Source organism: Drosophila bipectinata, chromosome 2L, assembly GCF_030179905.1.
Source record: "Drosophila bipectinata strain 14024-0381.07 chromosome 2L, DbipHiC1v2, whole genome shotgun sequence".
NCBI lineage: Eukaryota > Metazoa > Arthropoda > Insecta > Diptera > Drosophilidae > Drosophila > Drosophila bipectinata.
In genome coordinates, this window is record NC_091736.1 from 3,376,466 (window position 1) to 3,403,076 (window position 26,611).

The following is a 26,611-nucleotide window of genomic DNA, read 5'->3' on the forward strand; positions in this document are numbered from 1 at the left end:
GGGGAATATCGGTTATTTGAAGAACTCCCATTTCGTGTACAACATATTTTGCTGTTTGAGCTGGGGGTAGTACCCAACAGGTGTGTAATGCTGTTTCTATCTGTCTGATAACATGAGTTTGAATGGGAACAGGGTCCATCGGGCTTTTATTACTAGGAACAAGTATTTTATCCCTTCCTTGTGTCATTTCTTGGTTAATATTTCTTGATTGCTCTATTTCTGGATTTTGATTAGTTTGGCGTTCGTTTTGGGTTGCTTTGTTGTGTTTGATTCGACAAATCATTTTTGAATATGGACAAGTTGCTAAGTGAATTCTATTTAATTTCTTGTTTTTTTTTGGATCGCCTTTTGTAGTATTTTTATTCTGCATCTGAAATTTTAAGTTTTTTTTATCATCAAAAGTGTTTTCAGGGCATTTATGGTGCATTTTACAAATTTTGGCATTATTTTTTTTACCTTGAGATCCCATTCCATCATAAGTTTTTCGTATATCTCCATTGGATTTGTCTGCAGGACCTGGTGTTTTGGGTAGAACTGTCTTGGATGTACATTTTTTCTCGGTATTGCTGCTTTTCTGAATCATCTCGTGTTTGGAAACTTTAGTATTGGGTACTTCTTTAGAAATATTACCATGAAGTTGGCATTTTTTAGCAGCTGATGGATTATATTGAACTTTACATATTTGTCTTCTTCCCGGAGCTGAATGTGTTGGTATCTTGGACTGAAACTTTGGCTTTTTTTGTTCAGCTGGTTTTTCGCTGGGTTTTATTTTGGGGGGAGTCATACTTGGACCATCATCCGGTTCTAATAGCTTATATTCTACAATATCTTTTCTTATGCTAGCCAATTTTTGCATAGACTCATTTTCTATTTGTTCTGTAATCATTAGTCTATTTAAAATTCTTTGCGCAAGATCTTCAGAGGATCCACCGATAAAATAAGGATCCATATCCATACTTAGTTCACTGGATATGGTTGTGGGACTGTTGTCCGAACCATTATTTTCCGACTTGGATGTTTTTTTCCCAGATTCCATTACGGAAATAATACTACCTTTATTTCTTGATGAAGAGCTTCCCATTGAATCCCCTTCCCCGCTAGCTTTGCCTTCTTGCACGGAAACACATTTGGAATACTCTGCATCGGACTCGGTTTTATTTGATGATATATCTAGCGGATTTCTAGCGGAACTGATTCCATGGTCATCGTGAGAAAGATTGCGCATCCAATCGTTCAGCTCGTCCACCTGCTCCGGATCCATGCTCTGGAATTCTTCTTCGTCGGAATTGTCGTTTTGACTTTTCGAAGCCCAAAATATCTTGTCCATAAAAGATACAAATGTATTGGAACTGTCAGTTGGCAGCTTATCGGAGTTGTTTTTGTCGTCAATATCGTCGCCTACTTCGCAAAATTTTAAGCTTTTTGGAAGAATCGAAGGGGGGGACGAACCGCTGCTCACAGAACTATTTTTGCTGGAACTGGATGACTGGATTCTGTTGGCATCCCCGAAGATGGATAGTACATTCGTATCTGAAAAGGATTTAACATGGTCTGATGCTGACTTCTTTCTTGGCGAGGACATAGGAGTGGATCCGTAGCCGCTCCTGCGATCAAAATCAGCCGCTTCGACATCATTGTTCAGTAAGTCAGTTCGCGGCTGAGGATAAAGAGACATAGGCCGATGCAGCATCTGGCGAGCACTGTCCACAACGAGTGCATCCTCCGAAGGACCTTCGTATGAGTCGAATGGAGAAAACTGGGTGGCCAGCTCCCTATCAGAGTCCAGGGAATCCCTTGGCTTGGGCGGCACTAAGCCACCGCCTTTCTCTCGTACAGTAACAGTGTGGTTCTTGGCTAGGATGTTGGCCAGAACCTTGGAGAGCGGAGGCAGTGGAGCGCTGCTGTGAGTGCTCGACGAATTGACCGAGGACACGTCGCTTCTCTTGGAAATGGCGCCCCCCGAGCGATCAGTAATAGGACTGTTTAGGGGAATAAAGTCACTGACCAGGAGATTTCGGTAGCCACCGGAGCACCGTCGACGGAGATGATATGGTCGGTTGAACACCTCGTGGGCCATGATCACCAGCGCCGGCATGTCCTCGTGCGGCGACTCCGACTGGGACGGAGGCGGTGGCGGTGAAGGCGATGAGGGCGGCGGGGCTGAGGGCTCATTCTTCTGACGGCGATCCAGAAGTTGACGACGGCCGTTCTTCTTTTTGGGCTTCTTATACAGACCATGACGACCAAAGTAAACTTTGTCTTTGTCCTCGGGAGCTGCAGTAACTTCTCCTCCGACACCAGAGCTGTCGCACTTGACGCAATTGGCAGGGCAGTTCGTCTTTGATTTTTTTGGCTTTTGCGCCTTTACAGCCACTTTAAGGCGCACATCCTTGGCTTTGGGCACATTCTTGGAAGGATTGGCAGTCTTCCTTCCTGCGACAACAGCCCGTGGCGGCTCATCATCGCTGGAGGAACCTTTTGTCTGGTCCCGCGGCCGGCGGGCCAGTCCGCACACTTCGCATCGCATGCTTTGTGGCTCCACCGGGATGTGCAACATAGCCCGGGGTAGCTTCTCGCAGAGGCACCATTCTCGTGGCCCGGTGAATGCACTGGCCATACTGTTTACGTACAAAGAATATAACTTATAAAATCGAAACATCAATATGAGTGCATCAAACGTTTCTGCCACCTGATGAAAATTCAAAGAATGGGGAATATTATTTTAGAGATGGGCAGTTTCAAAAATAAAGCACGGCCCACTGCGATGTTTCAAAGTTTTTTGGGGAAAAAGTTCATAGCAGCCCTAAAAATAAGCCCATAATCTTTTGATTTTAAAGGGCTTTGAAGGGCTATAAATGGAATAAAAAAGAAAGAAAATTTCAAAGAATCGGGAATACTTTTTCAGAGATGGGCAGTTTCAAAAATAAAGCACAAAGTTTCGTTGCGAAGAAGTACATAACAGCCCTAAAAGTAATGCCTTAATCTTATGGTGTGAAAAGGCTTTTTGACTTTATTTACTTTTACCAAGAAAGATAATTAAGAGTAATATTAAATTAATCTGCAATGCTACACCCTTAAACCTTGGATTTATAAAGTAAGTATCATACATTTATTTTCCTTTGTCGGTGTAGGTGTTTTCTTCGAGTTTGGAATTTAATTAAGTTTGTAGTGCATTTTTAATGCCCGCATTCAATGAAGGCTCTCTATTGCTGATGTTTTTTGTTGGACAAGTGTAGGAGTAAGACGACTTTATCGAACAGCATCCTTCAAGAACTATTGTGGAAACAAAATCCTAATAAAATATAGAATGCACACTCGCCCAGTTTGAAGGAAAGCAGATTAGGAGGATTCCAATCTAAGTGAAATTCCATGTTTCATAAGCAATTACTGGTTTTGAAGGTGAACAGTAGACGGGGGGATTATGGATACTACTGCATGTGTGCGTATTTAAAGTTATAATTGACAAACACACTTTACCTTGCCAGTCGCAACTCGAGAATACTTGAAATTTATTTGCTTTTTTCCTGCAATAAATATGTACATTTTATAGCTCTGTCGCAATTGACCCAAATCGACTCGACTCCTTCACCAACACACGTTTTAATTAACTCGATAGCAGTTGATTGATTGAACTAATCCCCTTCCCAGCACCACCGCCCCTTAAGAATACGATTATTTGCGTCATTTTCCAGTCAAGTCAATAAACACATTAAAAGCCATCGCCTTTTCTGCTAAATTTTCTGCATCTTCGGCTCATTGAGCAGATTTTGTGCAGCCAGAGCAGCAGCAGGAGGGAATTTATGCACTCAAATCAAGCGAGGCGATAAATTATAGACCCAGTCGATCCTGCAGCTATCCTGCAGGGAGTAACTAAGTCTTCGGTTATGCGCGTTCGAGTATACACCATTTTGAATTACAGGCCGGGCCCGGCGGCTGTCGGGGATTTATGCGCGCCATTGCCCATAAAAATATTATTCGCAGACTACAGACCGAGTAGTCCTGGTCGAATATCCTTTCGCATCGGCGCCTAATTGTTCACCATCGATTGTATTTCAATATATTGGAGTGTCGAAAGTACAACTGCAGGCAACAACAACTACTACACCGACGACGTCTGCGATTGGAGCAACAAATTTATTTACTCCCTGGCGAGGCATTTTAATGCATTTTTATTGCGATACTTTTAGCGTCATTTCATTTTCGGCATTCTCCTTTGCCATGGAATTTTTGTCCCACCCCTTTATCTCTCACATCGAGTCCTTTGCTTTGCCTTTGGCACGCTGTAATTTTTGTAATTTTATTCGCATTTTTTTTACGTTTTTGCGGCGTTTATTGCATTTCCTTGTGCGTTTAAGTAACCGGATGACCGACCGGAAATTTAATGTGTGGCAACCATTTGAGGCATGCACACACACACGCATGCAAAACGCTCCTGCCAGGGTCAAAAAGGTCCTGCGGTGGTGGTGGTGGTGAATATTTTCGCCTGCAACTGGAGTCGCTGGGGCAACATTCATTGCATACTTTTAGGCAGCTGTTAAATGTGCAGCAAATTCGCCTCAAAACTGAATACCATCCACGACCCCGGATTTTCTCGATACACTATATATAAATACATATATAATTATCCGCATTCAAGTACCTCAACTTTAATTACGCCAACCATCGGCCCAACTGGTATTCATCAGTAAAGTCAGGAATCAGCAGTCAGGAGGCAACCTTGGATTGGAATGCCTCCCGAACGAGCGAAGGAACAAAATTCCAATTGTAAATTAAATACTTTCCATTAAGTTTTAAGGAAATTTTAATTACAATGCCGTCGCTTCCGCCATTTAACACAAAAACAATTTCCGCCCGGGCATACATATTTTAGATCAAATATTGCAACTGCTGCACAGGATGGAGGATGCTCGTGAGAGGTTTGGGGTGTTGGGGGTGTTGAAAAGTCCTCCCGCACCCAGGATGCGGGTGTTATCGTTTCCTAAAAGGTTGTTTTTTATTTTTATTATTTTGTATACACTTGCAAAAGGTATTATAATTTTGGTCAAAAGTGTGTAAAGCAGTGATGGTGGCGAATCCATCCAGAAATCGTTTAAGGTACTCCGCGTGAGAATCGGATGAGAATTGGGGAAAATATAGTCTCACTATGGGCCATACAGGGGAAAACCGCATTTTCAAGGGGTCCCGTACCGAAAAATGGACAAAAAATCTAAAAAATATTTTGTCTCAGGATTTTGACGCAGAATGATGGAGAATCGATCTAGAAATCGTTTAAGGTACTCTGCTTAAGAATCGGGTGAGAATTGGGGAAGATATAGCCATCACTGTGGCCCCTATAGGGGAAAACCGCATTTTCAAGGGGTCCCATACCGAAAAATGGACAAAAAATCTAAAAAATATTTTGTCTCAGGATTTTGACGCAGAATGATGGAGAATCGATCTAGAAATCGTTTAAGGTACTCCGCTTGAGAATCGGATGAGAATTGGGGAAGATATAGCCATCACTGTGGCCCCTATAGGGGAAAACCGCATTTTCAAGGGGTCCCGTACCGAAAAATGCACAAAAAATCTAAAAAATATTTTGTCTCAGGATTTTGACGCAGAATGATGGAGAATCGATCTAGAAATCGTTTAAGGTACTCCGCTTGAGAATCGGGTGAGAATTGGGGAAGATATAGCCATCACTGTGGCCCCTATAGGGGAAAACCGCATTTTCAAGGGGTCCCATACCGAAAAATGCACAAAAAATCTAAAAAATATTTTGTCTCAGGATTTTGACGCAGAATGATGGAGAATCGATCTAGAAATCGTTTAAGGTACTCCGCTTGAGAATCGGATGAGAATTGGGGAAGATATAGCCATCACTGTGGCCCCTATAGGGGAAAACCGCATTTTCAAGGGGTCCCGTACCGAAAAATGGACAAAAAATCTAAAAAATATTTTGTCTCAGGATTTTGACGCAGAATGATGGAGAATCGATCTAGAAATCGTTTAAGGTACTCCGCTTGTGAATCGGATGAGAATTGGGGAAGATATAGTCATCACTGTGGGCCATATAGGGTAAAGGGTATATCAACGTCTGCTCCGTCCGAAATAAGCTTTCCTATTTAGTTTTTTGTTCTTGTAGTATTTTTGCCAGCTCGGCTGGCTGGCTGGGCTGCCATGAAATATGAAAGCCAGTTCGGAGCTACGTGACTTCGGAGTGTCTATTTTTCAAAAGAGGACTCTGTGGTAGAGGGGAAATTGTGTGGAAAAGGGGTTGGCGGGATGATAATGTGTGTGCATGTTGCACAAACGCATCCTCTGTTTACTTATTTAACACAATTTTCACATTTCATAATTCAACTCGTAGGGCCAGAATACTATACCCCGTATACAATATGTGTTTGTGCCACTTGATGGCTGACGTGTGGCGTGTGGGCGTGGCAGCATGGATACGCATGCGTAACCTCGCCTCCGGGTATTGATGTCGGCCCCAGCACAATGTCTTTCATTGTTAATGTTAGCCATTTTGCAACTGGTTATTGCCTGCAACTCTGCAGTTTTTCTAGCTGCACTCTGTCCAAGTTTTTGGTGTATTTTATTTTTGGGGAACTCATAAGTGCAAATAGCTGTCTAGTTGGCCCGTTGGGGAAGTTCCAAGAGCAAAGCGACAACCTTGAAAAGCACTCAACAAATAAAAAGCACCCCTTTCCACCCCAACTCAGCCAGCCAGCCACCGCTTGCGGCGACAATTATAGTTGCAGATCACGTATCCGCCATGGTGGCTCACTCGCGGCTCAACTTATGATGCAGCCAAATGCGGCAAAGCTTTTCTACAAATGTTTTTTACCTTGCAATGCTGCGGGAGGACTTTATTTGGAAAATTATAAAAATATTTAAAATGTATATAAATATAAAAATTACGTAAATAATCAAAGAGGATGAATAAAGTAAAAGAATTTTTGTGAAACATGTTATATAAACGTTCTGAAAAGAAATTTTAAACAAGCTTTAAGAAGTATTATCAAGAAAGTTTTGTTAATATTTAATTTATAGCTAAATATTAAATGTGTAATGTGTATATTTTTACAGTGCACTCTGTATGCATGAGGATGACAGAAATCTAGGCCTTGGTTTCCCTTACTCCTGTATGTGATGGAATTCAGCTCTGGATTGGAGTTGATTGATTGCATTAAAAAGGATATCTATGTAAAGGATACCTGCAGTCTTTCGTTGGAATGCAAATCTTTGTCAAGTAAATTCAATGAAAGTCAAGAATTTTTAAGAACCTAATTGTTTTCCTCTTCGTATATTTATTCTTTTCATCAGTTTTTTTTTTTCGTCCTTTGGGTATGTGGACTGGCTATTTGGTCGGCAAACTTCCGCTTCTATAAAAGCCCTCACCAAGGTAATTGTTTAAAAATGGATTTTATTCAGTTATGTTGCAGGCACAGAGTGTTGCAAACACACACACACAAACACAGCCACACCCATTTGCATCCACATGCATATGTATGTAGTATGTGAGCCTTGCTCCGGCGAATGGCCCATAGATCGCCTGTCTAGTCATGTGTGCGCGCTGTCCATGTAAATTTTAAGCAACTCTCCAAACTAACAACCGACGCAAATTGCTGCTGTTGCGGTTTATTTTGTGTTGCAAAAATATGCAGTACCCTGCCCTCTGTCTCCTTTCTCTTACATGTTCCCCGGCATCTGCATTTCCTCCCCGTTGTCTTGGGGCTAAACACAGGGTCGGATTCGGAAAGTATTTTATTTCCACATTTAATGATTCTAGAAATTGTATTTCTACTTAAAAATGTCAAGGACTGAGCTTAAAATTTAAAGAATTTTATAAAAAAGTGGCTAACCTTCTTTAAAACTAAGAGGGCTTACAAGTGTTAAATATAAAATGGAATAAAGTCAATTAATATGTTTTAATATAAGTATAAAATTATTTGAAAGTCATCTTCGAACGGCACTGGTTTCCAGGATACGTGGCAAGCGGGACAGGGAACTGATTCTAGTGGCGCATTGTTTGGCCTGACTTTTTGCTGCCCGCACCCGGAATGTGTGGCGTTTGGTTGTTGTGATGTGTATGTTGGTTGCCAGGCTTGTTATTTTACCCAAAAGCTGTTAAATTGCTTGAAACAAAGCAGAGGAGGGTACTGGCCATTCACCCCCTGCCCCCTCACTTACCCGAGAAGAAACTGCGGCAAGGAAGGGGGGTTCGAGCTACGTCCATGGCTGCTACTGCTTTTGGGCCATAAATATTAAAGCTGGTGTCAAAAGGAATATGTGGTGCGAAATGCTTTGAATGCTGCTTACGGCCACTGGCTGCCACACCATCCAATGAACGTGCGATTCGACAATGAAATAAATGTTTGCCACATACCCACCGCCCTCCCTATGACCCACACCCCTGCTAAAGCAAAAACTCCAAGAACGTGCTCGTGGCTGATCCCTTCCGAGATAGTCCCAGCGATAGTATTATAGTTTGAAGTCCTTTCCTGACCCTCCCGCCACATAAATCAAAACAACCGAATGCTTGGACATGTCCTGGCTGAACCATATTTCATGGCCACAATGCCTCGAAAGTTTCCATTTAAGCGGGGGATTAATTAAAATTACAAACTTGCCACTTGCACCTTTTGGCAATCTAGCCATCCATGAATATTTTAATCAAAAATCTGTGAAAAAGATTGCGCTTTTTTGTCGGCCACTGTCCAAAGTAAAAGTTTGCGTAGAAAATTATGCAAAAGCCAAGTTTCTTAACAAAGTCTGATAACTAATAAAAAAAAAGGCTTAAAAAATGATCACGGCTCCTTATTACTTATTGTGTTCAAGGGGCCTTTGTAGGGATGTGTTAAGAAATTATTTTCGCCCATTCCAAGGCGCATTTCACGTCTGACATTGAACTACCAAAAAACTACGAGAAAGCCAAAGGAATAGCTACGCGAAGGATTTTTTATTAAGTTTGGAGCGCTCAAAAGCTTTGCATTTTATCTGGCTGGAGGCTGGAGGCCTTTGAGACTGGCGAGCTCAACTTTTCGACTATGTAGTACTCCAAGTATCGAGCCCTTCTTATTTGTTATGAAAACTTCAAGAGGACGGAGCGCAGGGGCTTATGAAATGCTAAAAAAAAAAAAGTCAAGAGGGGGTTACGACAAGTGCAGCTCGAGCTGAGCGTCTATGAAAAGCTTCTCGAGAAAATGGGTATAAAACGGGGAGACTGGAAGTGGAACTCGGATCGGGACACGGGACTGTGGACTGCGGACTGGGAAAAGGCAAAAAGCCTTTCTCGCACGGCCTCGGTATAAGTTTACTTCTTCACGGGTGCTACTTGTATCCTGCAAGGATATGTGTGTGTGTGTGTGTGTTTGGGTGGTTTTGGTTACCACTACTTATGTAACGGGAAGTTGTTGGCTTCCTAAACGGATATACCGACTTCAAATAGTTTTTTGCTTCTGTACGGCTCATTCTTTTATGCTTCTTTACGAGTTTTCCCGCTCTCCTTTCCCTTTTCTTGTTTTTTTTGCAGTTGTTGTGGTTGCACTTTTTGTTTGTTGCTGTTGTTGTTGTTTTTGGTCCTTTTTTCCGGATCCGGGCCAGAAATTGCGGGCGGAATCGGGATGCGGTGGCACGTGCCAGAGGTGTGCTGTGTGCTACGGAGTTTTGTGCCCGGGCAATGATGAGTTGTGGAATATTCTTGGGGAGTTGGACAGCCCGGGGCGATGGTAAAGCTTCTCGACTTTGCAGCCCAGCCCGCTGATACGGAGTATGTGCCGTGTTAACTTGTGTCTACGGGTGCACTTTTCAAAAATATTGACATCTTTACACCTCAGAGTAACTTTTCCTATAATTTTAAAAATATGAGCTTCATATGAGTTAACATGACTAATATGAGTCAAAGGATGACATAATATGATTTAAAATGGCTAAAAACGAGTAGGTTCTTATTTTATTAGATATTTTAAATATATTTTATTTTATTACTATATGGAGTCCTCTTAAAAAGACCCCTTTTGTGGGAAATATAAATACTTCATGAGACTTAAGTATATTGTGGCGACCGTGACATGTACACTCAGTTCTTATGAGTATCAACTAGGTCACATACCATTATCTATATTTTTTTTAGTGTATAGTTTACTGTGTTATCTGTGCCAGTGGTCGCTTTGTGGATTCGATATTCTCTCAGACTTTGGTGCCGCCCAAGAGTCAGTCGAAGAAGCCAAGGATCCAAGGACTCTGGGCGTTTGGTGTTCGGTGTTCAGTTCACTTGCTGCTCTATATTTACTAACAGCCACTTGAAGTTCATCGTTTACAAACATATTTTCACTTTGCCAGCCCCCTGGCCCTTCCCTTAGCTTTCTCACCCCCGCCCCTGCCAAAGTGCTTATCGCTTTATGATGGGTTCTGTTCCTTTCACTTTGGTTTAGTCCTGTGTTATCCGTTCGCCTGGAGGTCCAAGGATTTAAGACTCGAACTGTGTTGTGTCTGTCTATCCAGGTGAAGGGCGGTAATTATGAACTTAAATTTCAGGGTCCATTGTTCGACAGCCATTAGGCCGTGCTATCTGGGTTAATTGTTTAATTCCGGGTATCGGTGACGGACAGACCTCACAACTTCTGAGCTGATCCCTTTAAATAAGTAGTTTTGGCTTAATCACTGGATTGGGCTGATAAAGTATTTAAAGTGGGGGAAAAGCCCTGTCGAGTTTGGTAAAATTTGTGAGCTGCATAAATTCATTGCGCTTATTAAGCCACCGCCAACACGCAAGACAAAGCCTCGGAAGTTGGATGGAATGGCATTGGAATGGGGCGGAATAGGACCCGGGGCCGTGGCAGGAGCAAGGACAGGGGTAGGAAGTTACAGCATAATCACACCTGGACCACCTTTCTCTCCTGCATTTTTGCCCCATGGTCGTTGCAGTGCATTTAATCTCGGCAACATTTCCTTTGCCGTCGAGGACGCAGTCCATGACATTTCCTACCCGCAGCCCCTTCGCTTCGCTTCCCTCCTGGTTTCCGGCTCCTTTTTTTTTTTTGTGTGATGTCCCCCCCCCTACTCCTGTGCTGCGACAAGCCTTTACTGTTAGCAACGTTGTCGAAAACAAAAATTAGTCCTGCCGTAAAATGGCCAAAGGAAGTGGTAAGTACCTTCCCAACGGACCGGGCCGACCGACTGCAGCAACCAACCAACTCTGGCAGTAAAAATTCGTAATGTGCAGCTAATTAAGTTCAAAGCATAGTTCCAGGCGCTCCTCCGGTCTAGTCCACGTGCATTTAGTCCGGTCCGCAACCGCTGGATAGGAGGATGGCTGAGCAGGAGGATTGGCAGGAGGCCATAGCAGGAGGGGGCTTGGACCCATTTTTGACAGTGACAATCCTCTGTGAAGTTTCGTATGATTGGCCTGAAGTTGGCCGCTTTGTGGCCGGCACATCCTTTATCCTTTATTTTACGAAAATAAAATTGAAAAAATTGATTCCGACCTCAAGGGGGAGAGTGAGGTCCGAGGACTTTTCTTCTTTGAAACCAAATGAAAATCCAAATCCTTTACTGCGGCGGGTTTTAGTGAAAACTGTAGAAAATAAATTTAAATAAATAGTTTATTATATTTGTGTCAGAAAATAAAAGGACCTCCAAAGTTTATTAGAACATTGACACTTTTTGATTTATTTTTGTATTCAAAGAAATTTTTGATTCTTCAGTTTTTTCAGTGTAGAACAGTAAAGCTCTCCTGTAAGCTGAAAAATTGGTTACCGAAAGGACTTGTTGAGGGATTGCAATACCCCATCCTTGGTGACGAGCAAATGTTTTCCTTGCCAACAACCACACAAATTAAAGAAGAATTCTTGTCCTTCTGACAGGACTTTCCACAATCCTAGGGGATGGGCACTTCATTTTACGCCACTTAAAAACGAATACTCGCCAGCGTGCCCATTAAATTCATAATTGCATAGATTTTGTCGGCATTAAAAATGCAAAATGCGTCTCACGACGCAGATGCGCCAGATGGACACCCAAAAACGGGCGGCTAACTTCATTGGGGGCATTACGAGAGTTTCGTCGCCTTATTTATATGCAAACTGTACCCGGCGTTGTACCACCACAATGCAACTAATTGCCACCAAGTGGCAGTGTGGCAGAGTGGCAGGGAACTGCAGATGGAAACCATCGTCGCCGCCGTTTGTAGTGCTGATTAAATACTCGACAAGGACCGCTTGATATATATATGGGGGCTATGGGGGCTATGGGGGCTTTCGGGCCAGTGATATCTCGCCCGGATCGCTGCTGTCAGTTTGCCACACTTTTAGCCCACTTGTTGTTGCACAACTAGACAAACATGGAGCTGCTGGCCATTTTACATAGAGTGGCCGCAAAACTAAACAGCCAGCACGCAACTGTTTCGAGTTTTCAGTTTCGAGAGTTTTTGGTCCGCCTTATTGCGCCTGGGGGCATGCAACAATATTTGTCGTGCAGTTGATAAAACTGTCCTTAACTCGCAGGTCCTGCCGACTGCTGGCCCGGCTCAGATTCCATTCCGGGACAGAGAATCGCCAGCCAGCCAGACCGTTTGCCGCATTGTCGTTTTGTCTGATGAGTTTTTAAGTACGGACAATTACAAACGACAGCCAAAGAGCTACAAATGCAACAAAACGCAATCATGCCCCGCCTTCAGCTTCTTGGCCAACCGAGTCCGGACCACGCCCACCCGCCCTGACTTTATAGCCGCCCTGCGTTTGCGGTTATCACATTCTGCTGGGCAGTTTAGCTGCGTAATTGAATTAAATTTCGTTTTAAAACGCAAAGGGCTTTTGATTCGGTCTGTAGTCCTTGATGGCATTTGTTTCCCCATAAAGTAATTAACATTTGTTTCAATGCCTTGATTCCCAACTACCCCAAAGGACACCTGAGGACAAAAACCAGACGGACGGCGAGTAAAGTCCAGGAAGGTTGAAAGCAAATGATTCTCCGGAAGGGTTTCTATTTTTGTCTTCAACGGAAAACAATCTTTTAAGAAATCAGTCAATCTGATTGAGGAGATGGAGTGGATAAAACAGGATCAAGAACTAATAATAAAAATCCTTGGCAAAATCACTTTACAAAAAAAATTTCAAGTAAGCTGTTAAAATTATAAAAAAATTTAAAAATAAAAAAAAATAATTTCAGAAAATAAACTTGAAATGTCTGGAGCGGAGCTGGGATTCTTTGCTGATAGCGAGAGTGTTCAATGGTATCGCGGAATGTCTCTAGTTCAGACCGGAGCCTGCGACCGGCTCCTCCACGCTCTGCGGGACGACATGGAGCAGGAGTCCACATACCGTGTACGTCGCTGCATCAGCCAGTTGGGACTTCATCCTATGGTCAAGTCCTGCCATATTAGGGACATAATGACGATCAGCCAAGGCAACGACCTGGCCTTCCTATGGTTTCTATGGGAGTCGGCTTACAAGAAGCCACGCACGGAACATGACCCCGAACCGACGCCCTACTCGGTCAACGAGCAGCTGCTTCTATCAGGGATTGCCTACCTAGACATGCCGGCCACACTGCTGGCCCTGGACTCCCTACTTCCACCGCCTTCCCAATCGACGAAATTTCATCAGAAAATTGAGCCGCAGAAGAGCTCGGTCAGGCTCCACCGTCCGAAGAAGAAAGAGTACGCCTCGCCCTACTTTGCCCCGCAGGTGCAGCCCCGTCTGTATAAGCCGAAGGGAAAGAGTCGACCCTACATGGACAAGTTACAGTTTCCGGAGTACGAAAAGTATTTGAACGGGACGGAGAAAATCCCCAATGAGGACTCACGCTGGTTCTCCCAGTATAAGTTGTGCCCCGCGAAAAGGATTATCAAAAAGCTGCTCGAAGATGAGCTCAATAGGCTGACCCTCGATCCCGCCTTAATCCGCAAGACCGCACAGAAGCACAGCCCTCTGTGCGAGACCCATCAGTTCATTGAGGATGTCGCCACTGCGGAGCGTCAGAAGAATGTCCACAAGGTTCTGCAGCGGTGTCTCTCCAAGCTGGATATTCCCGGGGCGGAGCTGAAGGCCCGTCGGAAGCGAATTGTCAAGCAGATAGAGAAGGATATAGATTATGCAGCTGATCGGATCCGTGGGGACTCTATGAGATTACGTACCCAGGCGAAGACTCTTAGCGAATTCAACGGGGAGTGTCTTCTATGCAATCACGACGTCAGAGTCCCCACAGCAAAGATCAACAAAAAGGCCAATCTTTCCATGCTATTGGGTCTCGGAGACGAAGCTGCTCCGAAAGTTCATACCTATCCCACCATTCCGAATGAATTTTTCAAAGTAATGCTCATCAACAATGATAAGAACCTGGCCAAAACTGGGGACTGTCAATTCATTCCTGCAGATTCTTTGGGTGAGACTCCCAAAAAGGTTAATGTCATCGAGAAAGACGTGAACAAGAATGTGAAATCATCCCGTAGCACTTTAAGGTCTAGCAGAAGGTCAAGGTCAAGGTCAAGCTCGAGGTCTAGGTCCAAAAAGAATTCTAACAAAAAAAAGCCCAAGAGAAAGAAATCAAAAGGTCGCCCCAAGAACAAACCCCAAGATACTGGCAAAGGTGAAATTCAAAAGGCAACCATTACTCTCCCAGAAGAGGCAGTGCCCAAGAAAGATCACTTTCCAAAACTAGCCGACCTCATTCCCCATTGTTCTAAGACATTGCCCTGGCCCAAAAGGAAGAAAGTAGAGAAACCGGATGATGAGGACGTGTTCGTCACCCAGAACATGGGAGAGCTTGCTTTTGATTACGAAAAAATATTCAAAGTGCCGGGTATTCCGGTGCAGCATCTCCCTTGGGAGGACGAGCTGCCCGATCTAGAGGATAAGCAACCATTGATTGAGGACTGTTGTATTTCCGCCTTGAATGAGGGCAATACCAAGGTGGGGAAGGAGTGTTCCCGGGATAGCACCCTTCCGCCGGTTTTGAGGGCAGCCGCCAATTGTGCCGTGGACACGTTCCGCGCCTACATCGACGAGGTGGCCCGAGGAACGCGAAAGGCCCTGTCAATAGAGGACGCCCCTGTGGAGCTAATCGATCCGAACAACAAGCAGCAAATCGAGAAGCTATTGAAGGTCGCCCTGGAGGTCCTGTCCCACAATCCGCACTACGTCCTGGCCACATTCCCCAATGCCCACAAGCTGCCAGTGCTAATCGATTGGGTGGCGGATCGATATGGCAAGACCTTCTCGCGGGAGGAGATGCATGCGGTGGTGAAGGGGGCGTTCCGCATCTACGAGAGCATCTACCAGGGCGACGGGCGAAACCAAACGAATGATCTGAACCTGAAGAAGGAAATGATGGTTATGGGCAGCGGGGGCTATGTCAGCTATCACCGTGTCCAGGAATTTATGTGCCAGGCCAAGCGTATGAAGGCCGACTACCACGAAAATCTTAACCAGTTGGCATTGGAGCAGTCTCGCCTCACCTGGCTGGCCCTGCGCGGCTACTCCCACCTGGGCGGACACATCAAGGACACCTTCTTCGCCTACATGCCCGCCAGGATGCAGGATCTGAAACGCCAGCACGTTTGGAGGTCAACGGATTTCCGCAACATGGTCAAATTCAGGATAAGAGAAAGGAGGTGACCCGCTTAAGATGGAGACTTTGAATCCCAGGATTGGAGATCAGGACACAGCATTGTGATCTGTCTTTAATCCTGCCATTCAGGTACTCCATTATCTTGTGTGTCACTGAAAGGTATTCGATCCGATCTGCTTTGCGGTTGTGGCGAGGGAGGTCCTTTTCGAAAAACATTCAATCGAATGCAGGGAAACATTTGCCATTCGAGGGCAACTACTTATGTAAACCAAACAATGTATAATCCCAATTAAAAATGCTGATGCCCAACTAAAATGGCCCAGCGGACAGCAAATGAATAGCAAACACGACCAAACAGAGGCTTAGTTTCAGATTTTCAGTTATCGCGGGGCCACCAGATTTCAAGTGGCATGCCACCGCCCTCTGCACCATGGCTCCGATGCTCCGTTGTTGTTGCTCATTAATTAAAAACGGGGCGGGTAAAACCCGGAGGGGGGTGGTCTTGCACCGTAAAGTGGAAAAAGGGGGAGGCGCAGAAACAACAGGATGAGAGGACCAGGCTGGTGCCATGTAATGGCGGTCCAATGACGCACGTGACACGTGTGGCATGGCACTGACAATTCAAAATCGGCAAAATGACTCGCTGACAGGCAGATGACGACGACAGGCGACAGGACGTGGGACGTAGGACGAAGGACGAAAGGCGGGGGGAAACAAACAGGCAGGATCCCAGAGCCATGGTCGCGGTTTGGCCCTCGGCACTTTGTGTATTGAATCGGTAAAGCATGTGACAGGATTATGATATAAATCATTGCATACTTAATTCCGATCGAATCGAGGCCGCCGTCCTGCTTGTCAGTTTTGTTAGTTTGAATTTAATTCAATTTAATTTCTCATCGTGTTAACTGAATAAAACTGATTATGGTGTTTATTAAATATTTTTTAAAAAAGAGTTTTTAAAGCTTTTAGCTATTTAAGTTTTAAATTCCACTTTTATCTAATCAAATTATTAAAAAATCCTTTAACCCAAATATATTATTCAATAACTGACTCCTGTTGGTTACTTTGAATACCAGAATGGGCTTTTGTGGCAAGTGAAATTCCAATCACATGCAGTTACCCCATGGGCAGATGTTTTGTTGCAGGGACAGCTGAAAGCTGGCTGATAATCACCGGCTAATACAATGGGGAGCAGAATTTTGCGTAGGAGCCCAGCCCCATCTTAGCAATGCCGAATAATACCCCCTGGAGACGGATCCCCATTGGCAGCGTCATTTCCATGGCCATTATATTCAATTATACGACAATAACGTGGCGCTTAGGGCGCTGCGGTTCACAGGAATTGAAAATAATAATAAAGCGAAGGGACCCGGGCCAGGCCAGGACAGGACGCGGACAGGATATGGATAGATAAAAAGTGCAAGCTGGTTTTCGGATGGAAGAGGACGTGGATCCGTGCACAAGGGCTTGGGAAAACTATCAGCAAGAAATTATGATTAGCTTTTGGTAAAGTTTCCGACCGCAGTCAGCAGTCAGCTAGTAGGGTACTTGGGAACTTGCCACCGCATACTTTGCACCACTAAGCCTTCGGACCAAGGACAATGGGCGGACAGCGAACCGTCAGTGGAGCGCGAAGAGCGCAAAGGACTCTAGGACTCGCCTCGGACCTGAGAACAAAAAAGGGGAATTTCTGCAAGCGCAACGTTTTAATTTGACTCTTGATTGTTATGCCATTGTTGCCTTGCATTGTGCATTCGGCATTCTGAACTCGCCTTTCCCAATTCTCCATTTTGTGTGGGCGCTTGTGTAATCGCCGCTAATGCGGCCGAAATTGTGCTAAGCGATTTCCATTTCCCGCTCCCCGGACCACTTTGGGGCATGATTTTTCGACCCAAGCCCCACCCCGCCAACCCTGCGGCTCTGCGGACCAGCTATTAAGCTCCAGCTGCGGGGGACTCTCCTGGGGTCTGTAACATTATTTTAAAGCTTAAACGGCCGGGCGCAGGCAATCGCAAATAAGGATGCTATTTTTCCGACTTATCGCAGGATTATGAATTGGAACCATTTGTTCCCCTCGGCACCGAGATTTCGGCATTTGCATTTGCAACGCAACATTTGTTAAATGTATCGTCGTGTATGTCATTTCACTTAATTATGCCATTTACTTTGCATACAAAGCTGCCATAAGTTTTCCCCCAAAAATCTTGCTCAAATTTCAAACTCCTGACATGCCACCTAACATCCTAGCATCCTGCCATCCCAACATCCTAACATCCGGAGGGCGGAGGCGCAGTTGCCTGCAAAATTTAGCAGAAAAGAACAATTTGTCACAATTATTGCACACAAAATGACAGGCAAATGAAAACCAAGGAGCTGGAAACAAGCTCCGGGAAAAGTCGACTCCAAGGAGCCAAGGAGCTAGCCGGGGTCCTGGCATGTTAAATGTGTTTTCTGCCTGCACAATGATGCAGCAAACGCCCAGCGGGAATATTTAGGACTAGGACGTGAATGCCACCAGCAGGTAGCCTGAAGGCACAAACTTGTGTCCGACATTTTGTCATATTTTTTGGTTAATTTCAAAAATGCAAATCATCGATGCCCGTCCGGAACGGATAGGGGCGAAACGAAGCACGTCCTGTCGCCTTTTTGACAAATTTGCCATCAGAGTTCGTGTGGCGATGTCCTCGTTACAACATTGTGCGGGTAAAATATCATGGGCGGGTCCTGTTTGTCCTGTCGTTTTCCTCCTGGTTGGATAGCGCTACACTCCTGTCGATCCTCCTGTTTTCTGTGGCACAGCCTCTCATTTGTTTGCCACTAACTCACATTGTTGATGCTACTTTCAAACATAGTTGCGTCATGTTGTGCCAAGTTGGAGTTAAAATTTTCCACATTTGATGTTTTCAGCATTGTTTGTATTTCATGTACTTTATCTTACACTTTGTTGAAAATTTTACAAATAATAAACTTTACAAATATAAGCCCTAATTAAATTTTTTGAAGGACAAAACGGGGGGTAGGATAATCGGTTAAGATGCGTAAGTTGCTATATTCCTTCAAAAATATTTAAATAAGTGTTTCGTTCTTAGATTTTAATGATAATGAATGGGAATTCATCTTGGAATTATTAAAGGTATTGGCCAAGAAGTAGACTTAGCGAGAGATGACTATTCTCGGAAAATTGGAGGCAAAAATGTGTACAAATGATATGTGTATCCTTTTAAAGGAATAAACCCTTAGTGGGTTAATACTGAGATTTTGACAATTTTACAGGCCGAGTTTTTTGTGGAAAGCTTTCTAAGAAGCTTCGACCGGTTCTCTCTCAACTGCGCATGCGCCACCATCTTGATGCAGTTTTTCGAAAGCTGTCAGGTGAAAAAAGCTTTGGGGCGTTAAAACCCAATCCCCACACGACTCGATCGGACAGTCAAGCTTAAGATATAGACGCGTGCGCATTGATACCCTAAAGACTGGTGAGTCCGGATTTGTCGCAGTGTACAATCAATCCGATCAAGTGAAATAATAAAGTGGACCCTGGAATGAGCTTAAAGTGCCGGAAAGAATATTAATTTGCGATATTTAAAATAATAATCTATCTGTACGTGCAGGTTGATGTCGGCTAACGAAATGGCGTTTGTGAAAATTTGCATATTTGCTTTGGCTTTGGCCGTGGGTAAGTGTGGAAAAAGCTCTTAATTGCATTTCCCAATTAATGATACGTCAATACCACGGCTGGATGGTTGGCTGGCTGGTTGAATGGTTGGCTGGCGGGGTTTGCCCGTATGTGGACATAAACAAACTCCATTTGAATAATATGCCCTGACTTTAATGCTCTGCTCGCGTCGTCAAACAATCGCCATCTAATTGTTCGCCGCAGTCAAACAAACAATGAAACAAACAAACAATAATGCAAATAACAAACCAACGACGGACCAACAAATGGCCCTGCCAACGATATGCAAATGTTGCAACTTTTTGCGAGCGGCTGAGAGCGGCAACTAAGCTGAAAAATATTGTTGTTAACATTATTTGCCATGTCCATGTTTATGCATATCTGCAGTGACCGGGCCAGGACATGGGCCATGGGCCATCCCATCATCATTCCGTATCATGATGTCAACTGTTGTCCGATTTCGATGGCAGAATACACGTGTAAATGCCAAACATACGAATATACTCGTAGCCTCGTATAGTAGTGGACATTGCTGCTCTATGGCATCCATCGTGGGCATTGTCACACTTGTTGTAGTAGCATCTGTTGTTGTCTGCAATTTGCATAACTTTGGTTTTGGTTTCTGGTTTTCGGCATTCGGAATTGGGCTTTGGTTGTTATTTCGATTGCAATTGCCACTAGTCGCTAGTAGTATGTACAATTGAAAATTCAGCAATTTAATTTTGTGGCAAATTTTCTGCTCATTTATTGTGTGAAAGCTCATTAAAAATTTGTTTGTCTCTCCGGTGCCAAAAATATGCGAAACATTAAAATTGCATATTGTTAACTCGCCCGCCGGAATAAAACACCAAAATTGATATTCAAGCAACTGTTGAATACGTATGCCGAATATTTGTAATTATATTAAAATGGCCATGAAAACACACTGAAAATGAGAGCCTAGAGCATCACCATCCGCTCATAATTAAATGTATTTCAATTCGCTTTTCACAGTCCTCCAAATATTCGCACATATATGGCATAAATTAAATTTTCAGTTAATTGAGGGAAAAAAACGTCTCTTGAGCCCGTTCAAACAATGGCAAACTTTTAATTTGATTGCGAGCATGTGTGCCCAAAGAGTTTATAATTTATTTGGCTTTCTCGGCGCCCCCGAAGCCAACAACACCTTTTTTTTTGGGGAGAACTTCATACAACCAATTTCACAATTCACGGGGCGTTGAATCGTGTCTATTATCAATCTCGGCTCAGTTCAATGAATGACTTGAAAAAAATCAAATCGGTGTGCTCCAGTATGTTTATTTTTAATCTATTTAATGTTCATTGAACTCGGCATGCACGCACTTTCCCAAGATGATTCCCAAGCACCAACGCCGGCACCCACAACGCCTCCGTGTGTGACTCGCATCTGAAATCCAAAATCGAAAAAGCCCGAAAAACCGAAACGGGGCATAAAAAGTTCAGCATCACAGCTACTATTCGAGAGAGGGGGCTGAGACCTGCCGGGGACACCGTCATAGGCAGTCAATTAATCTAGTTTAACCGGACTGGGAACCGAGTCAAACGGTCCGGGGCCGGGTCTGTTGACAACCGAGCCGGGCCGACTCTATGACAAACTTGTTGACAGACTGTCAGTGCGACGGCCCGGTCCAAGTCAGCAGCAACTCGGGCCCAATGCTGAACCCTGGGTCCAAACCGCATAGACCACGCTCTGCGACGCCCGGCTTGACACACTCCGCCCGGCTGCCAAAAAAGAAACAGAGCCCATAAAAATAAAAGGACATCTAGCATAGTTAGGAGGTCGAACTAGGAATTCTCTTAAAGGAAACTTAAAAAAAAAGGTCTCTAAAGGATATACTGCAACCAAACATGGAAAAGACTGTCACCTTTTAAGCCATAAAAGTATGGTATTCTTCTGGAATTATAGAGTATTTACCAACTCAACTATGAAGCTTTAGCTACTTTTTCTTTTCATGATTCTTGTTGCTGTTTTTGTTCCCCCATATTTTTTTTCGCCAGGTCCCGGTTCGTGTACGAAACATGTTTCAATGACAAGCGACAGCTGCAACAGTAACAGCAACACAGCAACACCAACACCGACAACGACAACGACAACTTGTTGTTGCTACAGTGTAGTAGTTGTTGGCTTAAATGTTGGCTGACACTTCACGCACTAATTGCTCTGTGGAATTGTTTCTTTATTAACGTTTAATCGAATGTCAGCCAGTCGACGTCAGCATCAGCATCAGCAACTTGCTGGCATTGTTGATGTTCATGCGGCTTGAAAATTGAAATTGTCTTTTCTTGTTTCTTCGCCAGTTTGCCTTTTTTTTTGCTTTATTTTTATTTATTTTTTATTTGCAATGCCTGATTGAAGTGGTTTACCTTGAGGAGAGCTGGGTGGATGCATTTTCTGTTCATGTCGGAAGCGGGTGGTTTTGTCTTGGTTTTCCGCCAATTGGCGATGGATTTTTGGCCCAGTTCAAGGCTGACTTTAAACACCAGCCACCAGAAGTGGCTTTAAACAGCTGTTTTTTGTGATTTATATAGGTCTTATAGGTTTGTAATCTCTGGGGGACTTTCACTTTTAAGGTCATTCGACCGACTGGCCTGTGTCGCAATCCAGCAACAGAGCAAGCCGCTAACTTATATACAAGATATAGACGGTATATGTATGTTTAAGCCCAGAGAAACGGGTTTCTTGCAAACAAAGTGGAAAAGTTGGGACAAAAAAATAATAAAGAAACAAAAACTGCCGGTTGCACAGCGAGAAAATGTAGTATGCTTTTAATAAAACATGATTTTAATAATCAAACCAAACATTTTCCGTAAAATCTACTGAGTTTTTCACTTTATAAATTAGAAATGGGCAACTGAGAGCCAGTTTCAAATTGAATATTCTAATAAATACATTATTTCATCACAGAATATGAAATTATATTCAAAATCTTTTTATAAAATGCAGTTTAAAGTATTCCATTTGCTTTAAAAAGCTGACTAATCTTGATAATAATATTTATCCATAGCTCTTACAGGAAGCCTTGCCCAGGAGCAGAGGGAGCGTGGAAAATTCCGCGTTGGACCCGGTCATCCTCCCTCGCAGCGTCACCTGCCGCCCCGCAATCGTGATCCCGTCCAGGAGGCCTCGGTGACACCCAAACGCAAGCAGGCAGCGGCGGAGAAGGAGTACGAGCCGTCAGAGGAGTGCCCAGAGGCCAATGGATTCTATCCGGACGGCAAACAGTGCGACAAGTACTATGCCTGCCTGTAAGTGAACACACGGCGTATGAGTAATGCAGCCTTTAGGGATCTAACCACTTACCTGCAAATTACAGAGACGGTGTGCCCACGGAAAGGCTGTGTGCCGACGGCATGGTCTTCAACGATTACTCGCCCATCGAGGAGAAGTGCGATCTGCCGTACAACATCGACTGCACCAAGCGGTCCAAGCTACGTGAGTATCCTGCCGAATCTGCTTAATTTGGGCGGTGTAAGTGCCGCGTTACGTATGCGCGCCACACAACGTGTGGCTGGAGAATCTCACGCTCCGCGTTTTTTTTTAAAGCTGCTCCTGTCTTCCAAACTTCTCTTTAGACCCTCCTCCAACTTCTGGCCAAAATCAGCCCATAAACGCGCTGCGTGCCCGCACTTATTTGCTCGTTACTTCTTGGCCGTCTTTTTGTCTGTTTTATTTTATTTTTTTGTATTTTTGGTAACTTATTTATTATGCAAACGGCATGCGAGGCGGTTAACCCAAATTGTTGTCGTCAATAGGTCTTTGGTCTTGGGGCTGAGGTGCTTTGTTTTTATTTTTTTCTTGCCTCTCAGTAGACTTGTTTTATTCGTGATTTTATTAGATTTTCCACCCCACGCCAACACCGCCATCGAAATTTTAAGCCCGAGCATCGGCAATTGGCTTCCCGCAGCTTTAAACTTACTGAGAATACCCGGAAATGTGCCAAGTGTGTGTAGCATCCTTCAAACTTTCCAACAGAATACTTTATTAAAGTTTCTCCTTTGGCATAAATGGCTGGCACTAAAACGATTTAAGCTCCGGCAAGAAATTCTAGTGGCCAGAGTGATTTTCACTTAAAAGTAGGTAACCAGTCGGAGGAGAGGTGTGCTCCTACATACAAGTATAAACTAAAACCATTTGTTTAATTTAGTAATATAAAATATTACGGTGCTTTTTAGTTTTTAAATAAATTATTTGGCCACCCATCAAAGCAATTAGTTCACATTGTGCAGGGCCATTAGCAATTTCAATTACCTTTGTCTGCTGTTGACATATGACGCCATGTCCTTACACACACACACATCTGCAGGTATACATATGCTCCTGAATAAATGTATATAGAGCATTTGTGCTGGCTGCCAGGACACGTAATATATTTACCAAAGAGCTGAAAGGGTTTTTTGTGGGCAAAGAAAAGGTATTTGCCGAAACAGAAAGTGCACAACGAAAAAGGACACCTGCCAGATTATGCAATTGTTTCGCTTGCCAGTTCTGATTTTTGCATATTATTCGACTAACTTGACAGAAACCCCACAACCGTCACTCCACTGTCCCCGCAAGAACGGATACTTTGGCCACGAGAAGCCCGGAATCTGCGACAAGTTCTACTTCTGCGTCGATGGCCAGTTCAACATGATCACCTGCCCGGCGGGTCTGGTCTTCAATCCCAAAACCGGCATCTGCACCTGGCCGGATGAGGTCGGAGTGACCGGCTGCAAGTCGGAGGACATCTTCGAGTTCGAATGCCCCAAGGTGAACGAGAGCATTGCTGTCACCCATCCGCGCTACGCCGATCCGGATGACTGCCAGTTCTTCTACGTGTGTGTAAACGGAGATGTGCCTCGGAGGAACGGTTGCAAGCTGGGCCAGGTCTTCGACGAGGAGAACAAGACCTGCGACTGGGCCCGCAAAGTGCCCGAGTGGTAAGTGTAGGGATTATATACATATCTCTACATTTATTTAATCTTCGTCTGTTTTAGCGCCGACTGGTACAAGGATCGCCTGACTGACGCCGAGTTGGATGAGCTGGAGAACCCGAAACCCAAGTCCACGACCACCAAGAAGCCGCCACGCGTCCGCGGTCCCTCGAGGCGCAAGCCCACACCCAAGCGGGCACCGGTGGAGCCCGAAGAGGACGAGGAGTGATCCGCGATTGGTTTTAGTTTTAAGCAAATTCCTTTGATTGCCACTGATTGATTAAAAAGCGTGCCAGAGGTAGAAGCACTCGTATATGTAACTAAGTACTGTGTTGTGGAGTTCGCTGCCGAAGGGCAATCCGCGGATGGCAGAGGAATTAGCCCTGCCGCTCCTCCCAGAAGCCCCGGCGAATGTAATATGCATGGGAATTTGTGTGAGGAGCAGTTGATGTGGTGCCAAAACGACAGGATTTTATGCGCATACAGTGTTCACAATCGCTGCATTCTGTCAGTTCCCCCTTTGGCCACTCTTTGGTGCCCCCAGTGTCCCTCCCTGCCTCTGTGTCCTCCACCAGTTCCCCATGTATCCCTCGCCACTGACATGACGAAATCAATGCCTGTCCCTGCCCAGCTCTTTCCAAGAGTTTTTCACATTGCCTGCAGCGCATAAATTCAATTTGCCGATGAGCGTGCACAAAAGTATGCAACAAAATGGCAACAACTCGATACAGTACACTTGCACACACACACACACGCGCAGACACACACACACAAAGAAGAGCAAAAGGAACAGGACGAACATGTGTATGACGTTTGGCAGACAAGAAGCATTCGATAAAACGCATTGAAATTGCATTGTGGAAATTGTAAGCAGTTGAAAGGCGAGATTTACAGTGGCCACTGCCACAATGGCTGAAAGGGCGGAGGACAGGACACGGAGGACAGGAGCGTGCGGGAAGGACTAGGGCTCCCGCCGCAGAGGAAAAGCACAATTCTTATTGTTTAAGCACTGACGTAAAATCTGAGAAAACGATGACATTCCACTTGGCAATCCTTGAACGTTTCCTTAAATTCATTTATTTATTGGATTGGGGCAACTGTAAATGGATTTTCTATATGTCCTGGCCAACTTCGAGGGGCATCAGAGTGTGGGTTAATTGCCCAGCTCCAGGCAGTAAAGGATTCTATGTATATTTTATTTGTGCCTAAACAAATTGGATTCCCTTTTAAAATGCTTGTTCGGGTGTTGTGTTCTCGGGTGTTAATCAGCCACAGCTACGGGTCATCAAACCTCGACTTGTGACACCCCGACTGGGACCTTTTTCCGCCCGCCAGGTTCCGAAAGGACACAGGGATACATGCCTGTCGAGCAGCTGCCTCTAATTAATCAACCAGCACATATGTACATACAAAAGCACTAAGGTGACGCACTTGTGAAGTCATTCAGAGCCAAGGCATAGGTCCGTCTCCGTGTTGTCAATAATTTGGCACGTCCTCTGAACCCCGATGGCGTGTGTCCTTGCTCGATGCTCCACCCAACGTGTCAGCTCGACAATGAACCGCACACACACTGACAAACGCCCACCTGACCACTTTGGCCCTCGCTGCCTCACCTTTCCGGTCCAGAGGAAGTCCATCTAAAAAGCATTTCGTCGAACTCAGCGCCTACTTAATCAAGTGTAACATGGACATGTCCTGGCTCACCTGCCGTTTGACATATTGCGCGACTGTGCCACGCCCCTCCTTGGCCTCTGGCTGGACGATGGCCCCTGGGAGGCGATGAAGTCCAAGGTAGCAGCGTGCGCTCCTATCAAATGTCAAATTTGACACAAACAAGTGTTTACATAATGACAACAACAATTTGCGTAATTGTCGCAGGCACGGGAGAGCTTCAGACGGCAGACCCCTTAGGGGAGATCTCGGACTTGTTGGCCAAACAGAGCACCCTCCCCACCCCATGTGTCCGTGGGCGCATCTCGATTAGCGTTGCATTCCTACCAGGTTGTGTTTGTTTGCAGGAAGTGATTAATTGATGGACGGGTAGGACCTTAAAGGTTTCAATTGATGGGAATAATAAGAAAGGGAATATATCAAAAGGGAAAATATCAAATCATAACGAACTCCAAAGGAACTTGAGACCAAGAAGGAGTTGAAAGCAATGGAATTAGAACATTTGACAAATATGAAAAAAGTAGAAAACGATTTAGTACTGAAGTTATATGAAATGAAACTGAAATACCAATATCCTAAATGAAGAACCTGGAACCTAAAGAACCTCTTCTGTTTAAAGCTTAAAGGTCACACCATCCTCCGATCTGGTTAATTTCGTTAAAGGCCAAAAGCCTCCATTTGTAGTACCAGCATATTTTTTGGTAGTTGATACACGTTCTCCCTCCTCGCGTCCACCATTATTACCCGAAAATACAGAGTCGGATGGAAAATAAGAAAGAATAG

General features: G+C 44.4%; 3 protein-coding genes and 1 long non-coding RNA gene across 4 annotated transcripts; 2 read left to right on the plus strand and 2 right to left on the minus strand.

Annotated features, from left to right (window-relative positions):
* Window positions 1-240: 240 nt before the first annotated feature.
* On the minus strand, window positions 241-2,763 carry LOC138925698 (uncharacterized). The gene is made up of 2 exons (XM_070276710.1): window positions 457-2,763; window positions 241-370 (listed from the first exon to the last, which is right to left on the minus strand). The coding sequence occupies exons 1-2, from the start codon at window positions 2,657-2,659 to the stop codon at window positions 360-362; spliced, it is 2,214 nt and encodes a 737-aa protein (XP_070132811.1). The 5' UTR covers window positions 2,660-2,763; the 3' UTR covers window positions 241-359.
* Window positions 2,764-13,095: 10,332 nt separating this feature from the next.
* On the plus strand, window positions 13,096-15,867 carry LOC108124313 (uncharacterized). Its single transcript, XM_070277502.1, has one exon. It carries the CDS (start codon window positions 13,167-13,169, stop codon window positions 15,597-15,599), a length of 2,433 nt encoding a protein of 810 aa, XP_070133603.1. The 5' UTR covers window positions 13,096-13,166; the 3' UTR covers window positions 15,600-15,867.
* Window positions 15,868-18,977: 3,110 nt separating this feature from the next.
* On the plus strand, window positions 18,978-24,477 carry obst-B (obstructor-B). The gene is made up of 6 exons (XM_017240383.2): window positions 18,978-19,025; window positions 19,161-19,225; window positions 22,252-22,492; window positions 22,561-22,679; window positions 23,767-24,163; window positions 24,221-24,477. The coding sequence occupies exons 2-6, from the start codon at window positions 19,165-19,167 to the stop codon at window positions 24,384-24,386; spliced, it is 984 nt and encodes a 327-aa protein (XP_017095872.2). The 5' UTR covers window positions 18,978-19,025; window positions 19,161-19,164; the 3' UTR covers window positions 24,387-24,477.
* A 741-nt stretch (window positions 24,478-25,218) lies between these two features.
* On the minus strand, window positions 25,219-26,141 carry LOC138925925 (uncharacterized). Its single transcript, XR_011442164.1, has 2 exons — window positions 25,862-26,141; window positions 25,219-25,794 (listed from the first exon to the last, which is right to left on the minus strand). It is a non-coding gene; the product is annotated as an uncharacterized lncRNA (long non-coding RNA).
* Window positions 26,142-26,611: the final 470 nt, after the last annotated feature.

What these genes read in the sequence shown, in the direction of transcription:
- LOC138925698 (XM_070276710.1), bottom strand. Translation starts at nt 2,659, where the DNA reads ATGTTTCGATTTTATAAGTTATATTCTTTGTACGTAAACAGTATGGCC.
- LOC108124313 (XM_070277502.1), top strand. Translation starts at nt 13,167, where the DNA reads ATGTCTGGAGCGGAGCTGGGATTCTTTGCTGATAGCGAGAGTGTTCAA.
- obst-B (XM_017240383.2), top strand. Translation starts at nt 19,165, where the DNA reads ATGTCGGCTAACGAAATGGCGTTTGTGAAAATTTGCATATTTGCTTTG. An exon ending in GACAAGTACTATGCCTGCCT is followed by an intron (nt 22,493 to 22,560) that starts GTAAGTGAACAC and finishes TGCAAATTACAG; the next exon opens with AGACGGTGTGCCCACGGAAA. An exon ending in CACCAAGCGGTCCAAGCTAC is followed by an intron (nt 22,680 to 23,766) that starts GTGAGTATCCTG and finishes CTAACTTGACAG; the next exon opens with AAACCCCACAACCGTCACTC.